This window comes from Rhamphochromis longiceps, linkage group LG7 (assembly GCF_057381845.1).
Source record: "Rhamphochromis longiceps isolate RC_006_pf linkage group LG7, R_longiceps_female_GT1.1, whole genome shotgun sequence".
Classification (NCBI taxonomy): domain Eukaryota; kingdom Metazoa; phylum Chordata; class Actinopteri; order Cichliformes; family Cichlidae; genus Rhamphochromis; species Rhamphochromis longiceps.
Genome location: NC_140563.1, coordinates 8,222,528 through 8,238,783, shown reverse-complemented (window position 1 = coordinate 8,238,783; position 16,256 = coordinate 8,222,528). Strand labels below are relative to the sequence as shown.

Genomic DNA, 16,256 nt, shown 5'->3' with positions numbered 1-16,256 from the left:
GTAAGGAACAAAAAGACACTGTTAGAAACTCTTTCTTCAAACATATCCTTCATTTGATACATTAAATGATGCATGAATTCTACTAATTCTATTCTACTACATCAGTCATGCGTGATAAGCACTGTTGATGATTCACCAGCAGGATCGTTTTACGCTGAAATCATTTTGAAATCAGGACGGTGTGTGGCCACAAAATAAATGATTCATATCAAATGTGTTAAACCTAAAGTAAGAAGCTCATTTTGGAAATGTGAGGGGGGAGAAAGTGGAGACGTTTGACTTCAGATGTTTGGTGTAAAAACAAAGCTCTCAGGAGACTCCTCGAATACTGTAACTCTGTGAGTACAGTAATGGAGTATTTTTACTTTGTTACATCATTGATTAACATCAGTCAGCCTTTTAATATCATTTATTTAAAAAGACGTTTGTCTGTCTGTGTGCGTGATGCTCTGCGAAGCGTCCTGCAGTAGAAACAATGGAAAACTATCCACATCTCTCATTTTCAGCGACTCGTTTGATTTCTGATGCAGTACGCTCATTTGGCCACACAGCGGCGCTGCTGACTTGTTAAATAGCTCAGCAGAAACATTTCAAATTATTTCATTCAGCATTCGTTTCGTGTCTCACTATGAAAACGCCTCATGCGTGACCTCATCAGAAGCTCAAATGCCATTACAGCAGCCATAAGTGACGCCCATGTCAGGAGCGACAAGTTTCTGGTCACCTTCTGGTGTGCTGTATACAAAAGCCAGCCGGCCCTCATAGATCCAGTTAAAATTTTTAATTTTATCTTAAAATATCTGAAAAGCTGGAGCTGCTTTTATTTGAACTCATTTATCACAAAAGAGAAAACACATTAATAGAGGAAAGGGGAGGACGAGTCACAGATATCCTCGGTCCTGCTATGTTTTCTGAAGCGTCTCATTCTGTGGCTTGGAGCAACCCGTTCTCACTCCCGACACGTAAAATAATGATGATTTGTCGCGTCCCTTAACTTCTCATGCTGACGCTAAAGGTATCCTTCTCCTGCATGAGTTTATCTACCTTACTTTGGACCTCGCACACCTCAGCACGAAGGCTCCTTATCGCCTTAAGGTGACCCTCTTCCTTTATCTGAGCCTTTGTAATCAACGTCTGCGTTGTACCACTCAGTCTGTTAAAATGCTGATCAATGTTTGGTACAGAGCGTAAATTATTTAACCTTTCCTCTGCCATTTTTTTTAAATTGACCGCACAGTGTCACGGTGTATTAGCTTTTTGAAAGGTTCCTGGTTTCTGAAAATGCTCCAAAGTAAACTGTGTTAAACGAGCTCTTATTTATAGACTATGGACACTGTGACGTCATATTCTTTGCCACTATAGTGGCAAAGAATATGACGTCACAGTGATCGTTTGAGAAGATCAAAGGAGCGCTGTGGATCATTCTGCGCATGCTCAGATCATGCGAATTTCCTGTTGTCTATCACATATGGGCTGTATCCCAATTCAGGGTCTGCAGCCTTAAAGTCCTCAAGGGCCGCGTACTCAAAGACCGCTAAGGCCGGAAGTGCGGGGCTTGTGAAATGGCAACCCGTTCTCACTCCCGACACGTAAAATAATGATGATTTGTCGCGTCCCTTAACTTCTCATGCTGACGCTAAAGGTATCCTTCCACGTTTTTATGTGACGCTGTGGGTTGTCAATTCATTCCAATATGAACCCGCTCGCGCGATCAGAGACGCTTCGAGCAGAGGCTCCAGCCATCCATTTACTCCAATAATAACCCCGTCACAGCGAAACATGACGCTGTGAAGCACAATCTAACTGGAGAACCGGGGACCCTCTCCGCGAACGGGTTTTTCTCCCTAATTTAATGCTTTCTTTTAATGGACATCGTTAACATTTCTCAACAAAAACACATGAAAGTATCACTGATAATGCAACAATAAAATCGCTTCATGTTGTGGCCATCACACAGTGTTTTCCAAACTGATTCACGAGCTGAAAGTGCTCAGATTTAACGTACATAATCCTTTGTTAGGTTTATTATTTTCATTTCACACGTAAAACACATTTATAGATTCATCCACCACTCCTGTTAGTTTTGGATGTGCTCGGCTCCAACCAATCAGATGCAACCTGTGTAAGCAAAGGATGATGGGAGAATGGAGAGACCCATTTATAAGAATAAGAAAATGAGGCGGAACTGATTGATTCTAATGCAGGTATGTAAAAAATACATATTTAAAGTAATAGGGCAGCACGGTGGTTAGCACTGTTGCCGCACAGCAAGAAGGTCCTGAGTTCAATTCCACCATCAGGCTGGGGTCTTTCTGTGTGGAGTTTGCAAGTTCTCCCCGTGTTTGCGTGGGTTCCCTCTGGGTACTCCGGCTTCCTCCCACCGTCCAAAGACATGCAGCTTGTGGGGATAGGTTAATTGGATAATCCAAATTGCCACTAGGTGTGAATGTGAGTGTGAATGGTTGTCTGTCCCTATGTGTTAGCCCTGCGACAGACTGGCGACCTGTCCAGGGTGTATCCCGCCTTTCGCCCTATGTCAGCTGGGATAGGCTCCAGCGCCCCCCGCGACCCTGAAAAGGATAAGCGGAAGCGAATGGATGGGTGGATGGATGGATGGATCTTGATGTGTGTTTCAAAGTTTGTTTTTCATAAAAGCTTCAAACAAACAGAGGTGACTGATCTCGAAACGGTTTAATGCATTTAAAAATGACTACAGCTACCGTCAGCATGCTTGCTTGGTAACGACTACACGTGGCTACTGCAGCATTAGCCATTTAATCCAACGATGATGGATTAAATCTATTACAAACGTTAAAGGACTTGTGTGCTGCAAAATACCCTCACATGGTGCGTAAAGCAGTTTTTGCATTAGAGTTCTGCTAGCTTTTTATAAACTGATGATGCTAACGTTAATTGCTAACGTTAACTGGAGCGCCAAGACTGAAAATCATTTGAGTTGCGTTAGTTATGCGTTTATGTCACAGAGTTCTGCAAAAATCTCTTTCCTCTTTAGCTTGAAAATGAGCGATTCAGAGGATCCCGAGCTGGAGGAAGAGCTTCAGGCTGCTGACGAACTCCTTCAAGATATGCAGGTAACATTTTTAGTGGAAACAGTTGTTAAAGAGGGAACACGCTTGTCTAATATTTTGTACGGAGTAAACGTTATATTATTTGAATTTTTTTTTATATATGTGTATATATAAGTTTATGTCAAATTAAGTTGGTTAACTTAAGATGTTTGATAATCTTTGCTTTATGGACTGTATTTTAGGTGTTCCCTTTTTTCCTTGTTAATTGCGTAGAATGATGCACAGAGTGAACCTCAGCCAAGACCAGTGCGCTGGAAAACACGTGACAGACAGACAGGGAGATTTTATTCCTCAAAGACCATCAACCAGTCGATGTACTAGTTGCATGCCACGTGGTCAGTGTTCACACAACCAATGATTTTATCTCACAACTTGTTTTCACCAAAGAATTTCAGTAAGTAAATATTCTTCAATCTCTTTTTTTCCTCCCAGTGTCCAGAGAGCAGCATCAATGTCCACGTGAAGAACCTAGTTATGTTGCCAGTGTCAACCCAACAAAAGGTACTTTACCTTCTTGTATATGTTGTGATTTCTGTTTACTTTTATATTTGTTGTTATAGTTGAGTTAGGCAGGGCTTTTGTGCAGTCCTAAGAAACATACTGCCTAGAGTGTTTTTCACTTTGTGGAAGAGTTTCTTCCTTTATTTTTTTTCTGTTAGTGTATGGAACTGAGGTGCTTCGTCAGGAGCTCCTTCAGTTGTTGGAGGATGGAGAAGAGGACGCAGCCATGACTTGTGAGACGTCGTCTGAGTCAGCTGCTACTCACTGGGCGATCAGAAATATGGTGTCCTCGCAAAAGTGGAAAGAGGCCAGGCCTTGTCTTATAGATAATATGTTAGCTACTCTGGATCCACAGTCACACCGTGTGTGTCAGTGTGGCAAACCAGTAGTTGTGAGGTGTCTGGACTGCCTGCCTCTCCCATTCCTTTGTGCTGACTGTGATATTGCAGTTCACACACGCTTTGTCCTGCACAACAGAGAGGCAGTAACAGGAGGGTTTTTGCAGCCTTCATCACAGTTTAGGTACGGTTTTTAAGTCTTATGCATTTCTTGCTATGTACTATGAGTGGGTGCTGTTATTGTATATTTGTTGTGTATCAGTTAATTTCCAATTCCTTTTTATATATATATTGTGTGTTTTAATGTTAGTTCGGCTGTTGCCTGTGCAAAGGCCAGAACGTGTGTGACTGCCCAGCAGGTAACGTTGAGGTTTCACGCGGCGCAATTGTGGCTCTTGTAACCATAAATGGTAAGTTGCCCTTTTGTCACACACTACATACACAATAGATGTGTTTGGAGGTTTTATTGCAAATTGTGCATTGCTATCTTGGTTTGAATTACCCTCGGCCTGCAGTATATGTGGGCACCTGTCAAAGGTCATTTGGATTTACCAGACCGATTTGAAAACAACATGAAAAAAATGAATGCTTTGAGCCATGACTGAATTTATCCTGATCCTTTCTAAAGGCCGTTATAACCTTGCACTGCCAGTGGTGAGCTGCACCAGCTGTGGCCTAATGTGGTCCCCCTCAGTTAAGGACATCCTGGGTAGTGGATATTGGCCTGGCACCTTAAATTTCTGCACCCTGTTTTCAATGGATGTCTTTCAGTCTTTCTATGACATTAAGAAGGCTGCACCAGGGATGTCACTTAAGGCATTTGTCAAAGTGCTGGATGAACGAACAGCCATTTTGGAAGGGTGAGTTTCTAAATTTGCCAAGTTTAAGGAAATTGTGTAAATCAATGTTTATGATGACTGTCCTTGAATATTCTGTTGTATGTCCTCTATGTAAAAGACTGGCCGAATATCAGCTGATGCCTTCAGTAAAAGTTTCTTGGAGTGGAGTGCTGTAAAGTTTGAGGTGGACAGGATGTGCAAGGAGCCATGCTTTAGCTGCCCTGCCTGCACTCCAGACATGCTTGCCGTCTCAGTTGATGGAAACCGCAAGCTTTATCGCTTTCAGTCTAATGCAAGGTACGTTATGCATTGTGTACATAAGTCAAATATGGATTTGTAGAAAGATGTGTGTGTGTATACATATATGGATGGATGGATATTTATTTTATTTTTCTCTTAGTGTTGTCGTAATACTATTTACTTTATCTTAATGTGTACTTAATTTTGTCACCATGTGTATTTAAAAAAAAAAAAACAACAACATGATTTTTATTTTGTGTTGTCAGTGCTGTCCTGGGGAGATATGAGGTCTCGTGTGACTTAAGGCTAATTCAGCTAATTGTTATGCATTTGTTTTAAAAAGTTTGTCCCTGATAGGGCTTAATCATGCCGAGTCTTTTATGTTAAAATCTTTGGGTGTATAGGTCCCAGGGAAAGGGTTGTGCGGATCTTCATCTTGGACTGCAGCAAAGGAGTCGTCCAAAAAGTCCACTGGGAAGTTGGATGAAGAGGGCGTGGAAATAGCTGTTTGTCACCACGGAGTCCTCTTAGCTGCATTGAACATGTTTCGAGGGGAGATCTTTGCTTACCCTCTTTTTCTCCAGAGGAAGTTGGCAGCTAGCTTCCCAGGACATATTACGTTCCTTTGCTCCGATGTGGCCTGTAAATATTTCCCCCTATTTAACCAAGGTGGCTCAGCAGTGCCCTGAGCTGAGGAACCTCTTGTCAATGCGTCCTTTTCTCTCCGTCATGCATGCAAAAGCTCACACTTGGAAATGCGAGGTATACTGCAGCCTCGATACGCGCTTCGCGGAAACGCCCCCTCCATTACTCGACACACGCTCCGAAGCCTCGATACAGAACGACCCATCACTACCTGCCCGGGTGTGGCAGCGTGTGTGGAGTTTTGGAGCGAGTGTGCGGAGGAGCTGTGGCGGTGACTGTGTGGAAGAGGAAGCGTGTGTGTGGATTTCCCCCCTCCTTCTCTCCTTGGAGCGCTGGACCCCCCTCCCAACTCACTGTACATATATATATATAGCACTGAGGTGATCCCTGTTGTAAATAAATCTCCTTTTGTTCTCTGAGAAAGAACTGTCTGTGCGTGAGTCCATTCAGTAGCCATGACAGATCTGTTTCTTGTGTGGTAAGCTTCCTGCTTTTATGATCCTTTTGGTGAGCAGCAGGTCACACAAACATGAGAATGAGAATAAGTTTCTAAATTAGCTGTGGAAGCACACAGCAAAATCTCCAGTGTTAAATTAACACTATAGAGGTCCACACCTCTGAGTGTTAAATACAACACTGTTGAGTGTTAAATTACAGTTTTTTATAGCCGCTAGGACAAATTTCTCAATACTTACGTCACTTTTGCAAAACTCCTCACACAGTGAGCACAACAGAAGTCTATGTGGGCTAAACTGAGGATCAGTTATCATTGTTTTGGCACAAAATGCATTCAATGACTACATCTCTCAAATTTCATGAATTATTTTCTCACTCAGACACAACTGCCAAAAATCTTTGTACGTACAGGACATTTTGCATGTACTTACATACTGTTTTCAAAACTTAAACTTATGGTCAAAACAATAACACAATGCAAAACTGAATAAGACAGCAAAATTCAACAGCAATATTTTATTGAAACATATTTTAAATCTAAAAGTGCAGTTTAACCAGCAACAGCTGATTCTCATTGTAGATGAACATCTACACAGGTGTTACGCCTTCAATTTCATTACAAAAGGAGACAACTGCTGAATAGGTTTGTTTTGTGATGTAAACATGGACCCAGCCAGAAATGGAGAAGTGGCTGAAAGAGGAAGAAGAGTGGCTGGGAGGGGGCGAGGTATGCGTGGTGGAAGAAGAATAAGAGGAAGATCAAGAGCTGTAGTCTCAGATGAGATCAGAGCTACTGTAATTGATCATGTAGTAAATCATGGTCACTCAATGAGAGAGGCTGGTCAGAGAGTGCAGCCAAATCTGCAACGCTCTACAGTGGCATCTATTGTTAGAGTTTTCCGGCAAACCAACAGGTAACTTGTATTCTGCAGGGGCATTTGCACATTTCAGAAGTAAATAAGCTTTTGTGTAATTTTTGTTGCATTTCTGCTTAGGACTCAACAGTTACCTCACATAGGAGGGAGAGGACGGATGTTCACTGATGTGCAGGAAACTGCCATTGTTGATATGGTCATCAGAAACAATGGGATAAAACTCACTGAAATTAGACAGAGTCTTGGCAGACAACGTTACTTTCGCAAATATTCACAGTGTAAGCATAACAACAATTTCTAAAGTCCAGAAAAAACATCAGGTCAGGATGAAACAGTTGTACACTGTGCCTTTTGAGAGGAACTCTGAACATGTCAAGCAACTCAGGAACCAGTATGTCCAGGTAAGATCACAATAAAATACAGATCTGGTTTTGAACAAAACCAAACACACACAAAGACAATTTTTACAAATTTACTACTGTAACAGCTTATGTTGCCTTGTGGATTTATGTTAGAGAGTCATGGAGATTGAAGGCAGGCAAACGCACCACATTTTCATCTTTGTGGATGAGGCAGGTTTCAACTTGGCCAAAGCACGGCGACGAGGGAGGAATGTGATTGGGAAGAGAGCCACAGTGACTGTCCCAGGCCAGAGGGGTGCCAACATCACAATGTGCGCAGCAATATCCACCGATGGACTGCTGTTACACAGACCACTAATTGGGCCATACAACACTGAACGGCTCCTTGCGTTCCTGCATGATCTCTATGGACGGGTTGTGCTAGGTGAGGAAAGGGATGCAGAGAGAAGGAATCAGCCAACATTTATAATTGTATGGGACAACGTGGCATTTCATCACTCCCGTGCAGTCACCAAGTGGTTTGCAGCCCATCCCAGAATGGAGTCTCTTTTCCTCCCACCTTACTCTCCATTCCTCAACCCCATAGAGGAATTCTTTTCCTCATGGCGGTGGAAGCTTTACCACCATCATCCACATGATCAAATGTCCCTCCTGGATGCAATGAATGCTGGATGCCTGGAAATATCAGCAGAAGATTGCCAGGGATGGATCAGGCATGCCAGGAGATTCTTTCCTAGGTGTATCGCCCTAGATGACATAAGATGTGATGTGGATGAGAACCTGTGGCCAAATGGAGAAGACCGAGTAGAATAGCATTACTATTGTATGTGTATCAGTGGATGGTGTGTATACAAATTCTTGTATTTTGGGATTACTTAGTGCAAAAAAATAAAAATACATAAACATAAACATAAATACATGATGTCTGATTCATTCCAGTAACATATATTGAAATTATAAACAGAGATGTGTCCTTGTTTTACACAAGAAAACACTGTGTAATGCTACATGTTGTTAGTGTTTTTTAGGTCATTGTTTTGTGGGTGACAAAGTGTGTTTGTCGGCTGTCAACCTTTGCTAGTGTTCTGGAAGAATGAGTTTATTTGAGACCTGAATAAAGTGTTTTGGTAGTTGTAGTGCATTTTGAATGTGAAATGAACTGCTTTGCCAAGCTGAAGGTCAGTTAGAGGAGTTGTGTGAAGAGTTTTGCAAAAGTGACCTAAGTATTGAGAAATGTGTCCTAGTGGCTGTAAAAAAAAAAACCTGTAACACTTTTGACTGTTATATGTTTAAAAGTAACCTAGTCAGTTTTGAAGATTAACAATGGCTAACACTGAGCAGTGCTGATTTTCTAACACTGGAATATTTCTAACATTTTGAGTTATTTTCCAGTGTTAGAAAATCAGCACTACTAGCACGTAGAGGCCTCCTCTGTGCTACGATAAGCCAGCCAAACACTGGCTGTAGCTTCAGATGTCCTGCACAAACATGAGAGGCAGCAGTGCTCTTATAACACTCAGCAAGAAGGTGAAGATCAAAAGTCAAAAAGATTTCTTTGAGTTTATTGCTGTTTATTGCTTTATGTCCCTCCTTTTAACTTTTTGTCCCTTGCATCATATCCTTTCTAGGTTTTTAATGACGTTTGAGTTTTGTATTCTTCATGTATGAGTGTAGTTTTACGGTGGTTTAAAGACCCATCTAAGAATGGGCACAGTAAGCAACCCTAGGCTACATATGTGCTTCTAGAAAGTGCTGCAGGAACAAACCTGAAATGCCTGAAATAAGTTTGCATTTTGCACTTACTGGTCCCTTTTCTCTCAAATCCTGTGGGTTATATTTTCTGAACCGTTCACAAGTTCTGTGGGTAAGTTACAAGTTACATTTTTGAGAGGTGGAAATAAAGCAAGTAAAAAGTAGACATAAAGCGAAAAATAGAGCAATCTACTAATAGTATTTCCTACATGACAACTCTGTACAGAGAGGGTGGTAATGCACGTATTTGCTGGCGAGAATCCAAATAGCATTCTGGGTATTTCACACATAGTATTGCACCTTTTGATATTTAGAATATTTTACCTAATATTGCACCTGTTTCTCAAATCAGTTTCAGTAAGCATATTGTACATTAAACAGACAGTGATTTATCACATTGTACATTCGAAGTGAGGTGAGGTAGTGTTGTATTATTTCACGCGTCCAGTGTTTTGTTTTGCCATCAGTCTGACTGTGGCGGGGAAGAAGCTGTTGAAAAACCTTGTTCTGTGTGTAATGATCCGGTCCGCTCTGTTGTGTCTCACTTTGTACAGTTTTTGTGTCTCAGCAGAGAGTGAGCTGGATGGTGAGTCCCAGATAATTCCCTCTGCTCTTTTTCGGCAGCATTGTACATACAGATTACATGGAAGGAAGTTTTGTCCCTGTGATCTCTCTGCAGTCTTTATGACTCTTTTCAGAGCCTTCCTCTCTGCCTGTGTGATGTTCCCATACCAGACAGTGATGCCTGCAGTGAGGATCAGTCCTCTGTAAAAAAAATAAAAAAAAATCATCCCTACCTTCAATATGATGGTGATGGGGGCATCCTCTGACAGCGTGTTGTGCCTCAGGTAGACTTGGCCCTGTATAACAGTAATATTAGTTCTGCTTTTCTTTTCATGAGTGGAGCTGGACACAAAGAGCAGAGCAAACACAAGCGTGATTAGTGTCATGTTCTTGTTCTTTTGCATGTTCACCCTAAAACTGTGTGGTCTCTCTGCATACTCAGACTTCCTCCCACAGTCCAAAAACTTAATGGCTACATCTGAAACTAATAAATATATGTACAATATATAATAGTATATGCATTTCTGGATGTGTATACTAAATATTTTTCTACGTGTGTGTGTGTGTGTGTGTACACATATTTACAAATTAAATAGAGTAAACAATAAGTAGAATATTTAAAATAATAAAATAAAATATACAGAGTGATAATAAACTGGTCAAAGGTGTGAATGGTTTTCTCTGCTGATCTAGGAATCTGAGCAGAGCTCCAACACAACCCCAAACTGGACAATGAGTCAGAAATTAGATGGATCCACTAATATAAGACTAAAAGCTTAAGCTTCTGCCCCAAAGGTAAATGTAAATATAACAATACAGTCTACTTCTTGTGTATTCTTAAAAGAAAACCAATTAATATACTCTAAAGTATAAGACTAAAATATTTGCTATATTAGAAGAGTAGAGTTTACTACTCCTTTCACAGAAAAGTGCAAACCAGACTGAACCATAACAAAAGTTGGAGAACTGAGTGCAGAACTGAGGAAGGGTACAAAGGTCATTCAGTGTCAGCTCATCAAATGTCTCCCACCTGACCATGTGAGATTTTCTTGAAAAGTGACACTACAGCTAGATAAAAAGAGTTGTTCCTTTCATATTAAAGCTTTAATGTCTATAAAACAATTCACATGATTTAAACTGTTAATTTGAAATCATAATTAAACAATATCATGGACATTGTGTACGACCAGGGGTAGGCAACTCCAGGCCTCGAGTGCTGGTGTCCTGCAGGTTTTAGATGTGTCCTTGAACCAACACAGCTGATTCAAATGGCTAAATTACCTCCTCAACATGTCTTGAAGTTCTCCAGGGGGATGGTAATGAACTAATCATTTGATTCAGGTGTGTTGACCCAGGGTGAGATCTAAAACCTGCAGGACACCGGCCCTCGAGGCCTGGCGTTGCCTACCCCTGATATAGACAGTGCTTGAAGCAGTTATGACCTTCTTGCCATATTGGCAGAATAAATGACCTGGAAGCTGTTGCACTGTCTGCACCTGTAAACTCCAGGACACGTTTACAAACAATTTTCGTTGTTATTTGCGCTGCAGCTGCAGGTTAGGGTGGAGTTACTGTGTGTGTGTTTACAAGTAGTTTTAAACCTTGTGATCCACAAAACAGCATAACAGTAAAAGAAGAATTGACTGCGTTACAGTCAGTGCGGGAGCGGCGGCTTTGCTCGTGCGCGATTCATTTGCAGTTTGGACACACGTGAACATCTCCTGCCCTGACAGCGGCTGGAGGAGGACTATCCTCCGCCTGTGAGCGCTTTGGCACGAGCGATGTGCCCACGGCAGCACCCGCTGCTTGTTGAGAGCAACAAGCGCTTTCACGTCAAAAGTCGTCATAAATAAGCCTCCAATAACACCAGAAAAAGCCGCCAGATTTGTCGCTAGTCGCTTTTTAGAAAAAAAAAAAAAAACGACGCTAAGGGGGGGTTTGAAAACTCCCTAAATATAGCGACAAAATCGCTAAGTTGGAAACACTGTTTGGACTGTTTTCAGGGTATTTAAAAAAAATTCAAAACAAAACCGTGCGTCACAATGGGTATTCTCTGAGTATGCGCAGAATTACGCACAGCTGTCATGTGATCCTGTGACGAACAAAGGATCAAAGGCTCAAAGAGCGCTGACGTCAAATTCGCTGCCACAAAAGTCTATAAATAGCCCCTCTTCACCTTTGCAAACACAGTTTTACTTGGAACATTTTCAGAAACAGCGAGTTGTGTTTAGCAAACCAGAAACCTTTCAGAAAGGGACTATTTTAAAGTTAAATAATTAAGCACACGTATTTTTCTTTCGACACGTTGCATTAAGCTTTTAAAGAAATGTCACGAGAAATAGTCAATAATTCACAGTCTGACAGAGCGATTCCAGCGGAATCAAACGAACTATATGGGTTAGTGGAGAGAGAAATATCGTATAGAGACCTTCAAATGAAAATACAAGAACAAATTAGTACGATGCACCGTGATGTCAAGGAAGAGTTAGAGAGACTTGAGCACCAAGTGGGAGAAGCTCACCACAAAATAACAAAAAAAGAAGAGATAATAGAAAAACAGAATAGAGAAATAGATCACAAGACTGAACAAATAATTGAGCTGAAAAAAGAAATATGTGTTCTTCAGCGTCGGGTGAGACAGGCTCTGGATGAAAAACAGTCAAGGGTGGATTCTCTGGAGGCTAAATTGCAGGAACAGGTTAACACCGTTCAAATGATGCACCGTGACTTTCTGGAAAAGGAAGAATATCTCCTTAGACAGAACACACAGCAAAATCTCCAGTGTTAAATTAACACTAGAGAGTGTCTATATGGGTCCACACCTCTGAGTGTTAAATACAACACTGTTGAGTGTTAAATTAACACTTTTGACAGTGTTATATGTTTAAAAGTAACCTAGTCAGTTTTGCAGATTAACAATGGCTAACACTGAGCAGTGCTGATTTTCTAACACTGGAAAATAACTCAAAATGTTAGAAATATTCCAGTGTTAGAAAATCAGCACTGCTCAGTGTTAGCCATTATTAATCTTCAAAACTGACTAGGTTACTTTTAAACATATAACACTGTCAAAAGTGTTAATTTAACACTCAACAGTGTTGTATTTAACACTCAGAGGTGTGGACCCATATAGACACTCTCTAGTGTTAATTTAACACTGGAGATTTTGCTGTGCAGCAGCATTGCTGCTCAGTTGTCACTTATTGAAAGGGAGAGAGACGAACTCAAGAAAACTTTAGAGCCTCTTGAGTACCAAGAACAACAGTCACAGGTGGAATCTCTGGAGGCTCTGCAGCTGGAGAATTTTGCTCCTGAACCTGAGGAGCTTTTTTTTCCTGCCTTGGAACCACCTGTGGTCCTGACACAGGAGAATTTTGCTCCTGAACCCGAGGAGCTTTTTTTTCCTGCCTTGGAACCACCTGTGGTCCTGACACAGGAGAATTTTGCTCCTGAACCCGAGGAGCTTTTTTTTCCTGCTTTGGAACCACCTCCTGACGTGGTTCCGACACAGGAGAATCTTGGTCTTCAACCTGAGGAGCTTGATTCTCCTGTCTCAGAACCATCTCCTGACGTGGCTCCGACTAGTAGTGGTTCATGGCGTCATGGTGCCAAACGCCTACTTAAAATAGGTTTAGGTGTTGCCGCAGTAGGCCTTATTATAGCTGCAGGTTACTGGGGATTTTCAGTGCTTAACAGTGATTGCCTATTTAACTCTGTCTATGGCCTCGTTGAGCCATATTGCCACCTTGGTGATCGATTAGTCCCTTTTTAAAGACTAGTAATGATGGACTGCTTTTCATCCACAGTCCAGAAAACCATACGTTGTTCATATCAGACAACATAAGCAACATTTAGCTAACTTGTGCTCTCATTTTTCTTTTCTTTTGCCTCTCACCCCCCAACCAGTCGCGACAGATGGCTGCCCCTTCCTGAGCCTGGTTCTGTCAAAGGTTTCTTCCTGTTTAAAGGGAGTTTTTCCTTTCCACCGTGCCTAGTGCTTGCTCACAGGGGATCATTTGATTGTTGGGGTTTAATTTGTTAAAAAACATAACAAATTAGGTGAGGGGTTCACATAATAGAGAGCACAACAAAAACTACAAATTTTTAAAAAATTTGTTAGTTGCAAATCAAAATAAAGACAACAGTTTCTGAAAAACATCTCTTACGGCTCTGTTTATTTGCTTAAATGAACACTTGTATTTTTTTGTCATAGAAGAATATACATTGTCTTAAGTATTTAATAATTTTAAATTTAGCCCTGCGCTGCGTGAGATAAACTGAGATGAGATAAACACAGACGGCTGTCGAGGCCTGGCGAGGGAAAGTTCCTCTTCAACCTCCAAACTGAACCCAGTTTGTTACTCGCAGCATCGCAAAATTAGACACAGCAATTTCTTAGAGTCTGGTTTAAGTCCTGAAATGACATCTCCTTACCTGTCACGATTCTGGGTCAGTTTGACCCAGTATTTTGAGTTGTTATGTTTTGGTGTGTTTTTGCATTATGGATAGTTTTCTTATTCTCTTGTGGTGCTTTTGTTGGTTATGATGATGATGATTATTAATCTATGTTTTAGTTATTCTTGTTTAGGGATTAGTTCTTAGGTTTTGTGTTCTCATGTTTTTTGCTGGTTTAGTTCAGTGTCTAGTCTGTCTCTCTCTGTCCGTGTCTTAGTTTAGTGTGTATTGTTTCCTGTTTTATTTTGAAGGATTGTGTCTTATGTCAGTGTGTCCAGCTTCGATCCCCTGACTCGTTAGCCCCAATCTCTCCCAGCTGTGTCTCCCTCCTGTTTTCCATTCCCTGATTACTTCCCTGTGTATATTAGCCCTGTGTTTGCCCTTGCTCAGTGCTGCATCGTACCGTCGGATTATGCCTGTGTGTTTTATACTGTGTTCAGTATTTTCGTGTTCACTACCCTTGTTCAGTTCATGTTTTAATTTCTCCAGCAATAAAGCTGAGGTTTTGAGTTACAATTCTGTGTTTGAGTCCTGCATTTGGATCCTCATCTCCACCTGCCCGCACACAGAGCCCTGTATTTAAAATCCAACTCTTACCTGAACTCTGCTGCCTTTCTGTCTCTCTCGCTGCTTTGTAACGCACCATCCCCCTTTTGACATTAGATAATGGTACATCAAACCTGCACTGCAGAGAGGTTGGCATGACAGGAAGTCGAGATGATAACGATAGACCAGCCTTCAAACTAAGACGCGTGATGTATAAAAGTCTTTCTACTGAGTAAAGGACAGTTTGAGTTTCCTGCTGGCACCATGCACTGTCTTCACAAGTTTCTTCTTTGTTTTCTACCATGTCTACAAGGCATCAGTGTGAACATCAAATATATCTGATTTATCTTACGGCTGTAAACGGCACACTAACTTTATCATCTTCTTTTTTTTTTAATTTACCAGAGTTTTCAACAGGAATTATTCATGGAACAAAAGCTCCGGACAACTCGATACCCTACATGGGATCAGTTCAGAATAACAAGGGTCAACATGTCTGTGGAGAATTCCTCATCACTGAAGACTTTGTGCTCACTGCTGCACACTGTGACCGGTTGTGAGTTAGATTTCCTGTTCATGAAGTTCATCCAAAAACAAACTTTTTCAAACTTGTGTTTATTGATCAGATCACTCTAAGTTATTGATAAGGCAGATGTTATTTCGAGGGAAAATAAAACACAATTAAGTGCAATAGCATCAAATAAAAATGACCTTTGACTTCTGACAGCCGTTGGTTACAGCAATGCTGACATTAACCTGCTTGTGACGATTGCCTAATGAGAAATAAAGATATCAGTTTAAAATTGTTGACATTTTTAATTCCCTCTCAATGATTACTCACACAGTGACCGCACACACTGATCATCCCAAAATAAAGATTGAGAGAAAATGAAATCCATGAAGGATACCAAAACACTGAACATGCTAATGACATCATTGAAAGCAGCATCAGTTTCATGTGATGTATTTGTAGAATAATTATATTTTTAAAAGAGTTTTTACATGAAAATGTGTTTCTATTTTTTACTTCATGTTGTGTCTCCAGTTGTGTGTGAACGTTCGATTAGTTCACAGAGTACAAACAATTCAGCCTCCACGTGCTGAAATAAACCTAAAAGAAAATCAAGTGTTTCTGGTGGCGAACCTGTTGATGAGCCGACGGTGGTGGACGTGTCTGTCATCGAACCAAAGGTCTGTAAGAAACACTGGCCTGGTCTTCCTGCCAGTGTTTCCTGTGCAGGTGGATATGGAACAACCAAAGGATTCTGTCAGGTATGTTTTCTGTGATTTCAGTGGAAACTTGTGTTCTGTTGACAAATGTATAAAAAAAAAGAATATAATCTGACATATTAAAATCCTCACAGGGTGAGGTAATACCAGGATGCTCTGTAGAATCCTGACCACTTTTTCATGGGAATTGATCGGCTGCTGACCGCAAGGCACTGCAGCGGGTGATATAAACAGCCCAATTATTCCACCATTTATACTGGCCTTATCTGTATTTATACATGTAAATGGTAAACGGCAAATGTACTGGTTCTTATAGAGCTACTCTTTCTACTGTTCTTTACACAACTTGTGCATTCACCCATTC

At 41.1% G+C, this 16,256-nt stretch overlaps 1 protein-coding gene and 3 long non-coding RNA genes across 5 annotated transcripts; 3 read left to right on the top strand and 1 right to left on the bottom strand.

Moving 5' to 3' along the window:
* Positions 1 to 1,824: 1,824 nt before the first annotated feature.
* LOC146664692 (uncharacterized) lies at positions 1,825 to 3,921 on the top strand. 2 transcript variants are annotated; one of them, XR_014912515.1, is made up of 5 exons: positions 1,825 to 2,204; positions 3,014 to 3,092; positions 3,303 to 3,424; positions 3,522 to 3,590; positions 3,749 to 3,921. It is a non-coding gene; the product is annotated as an uncharacterized LOC146664692 (long non-coding RNA). The 2 variants fall into 2 exon arrangements; XR_014912516.1 differs by lacking the exon at positions 1,825 to 2,204 and adding an exon at positions 2,219 to 2,847.
* Positions 3,922 to 4,318: 397 nt separating this feature from the next.
* Positions 4,319 to 5,995, top strand: LOC146664691 (uncharacterized). The gene is made up of 3 exons (XR_014912518.1): positions 4,319 to 4,788; positions 4,886 to 5,064; positions 5,412 to 5,995. It is a non-coding gene; the product is annotated as an uncharacterized LOC146664691 (long non-coding RNA).
* Positions 5,996 to 6,662: 667 nt separating this feature from the next.
* Positions 6,663 to 14,885, bottom strand: LOC146664689 (uncharacterized). The gene is made up of 3 exons (XR_014912521.1): positions 14,714 to 14,885; positions 9,895 to 10,003; positions 6,663 to 8,125 (listed from the first exon to the last, which is right to left on the bottom strand). It is a non-coding gene; the product is annotated as an uncharacterized LOC146664689 (long non-coding RNA).
* LOC146664690 (uncharacterized) lies at positions 10,831 to 14,624 on the top strand. Its single transcript, XM_085411470.1, has 2 exons — positions 10,831 to 10,853; positions 12,839 to 14,624. Exons 1-2 carry the CDS (start codon positions 10,831 to 10,833, stop codon positions 13,431 to 13,433), a joined length of 618 nt encoding a protein of 205 aa, XP_085267596.1. The 3' UTR covers positions 13,434 to 14,624.
* Positions 14,886 to 16,256: the final 1,371 nt, after the last annotated feature.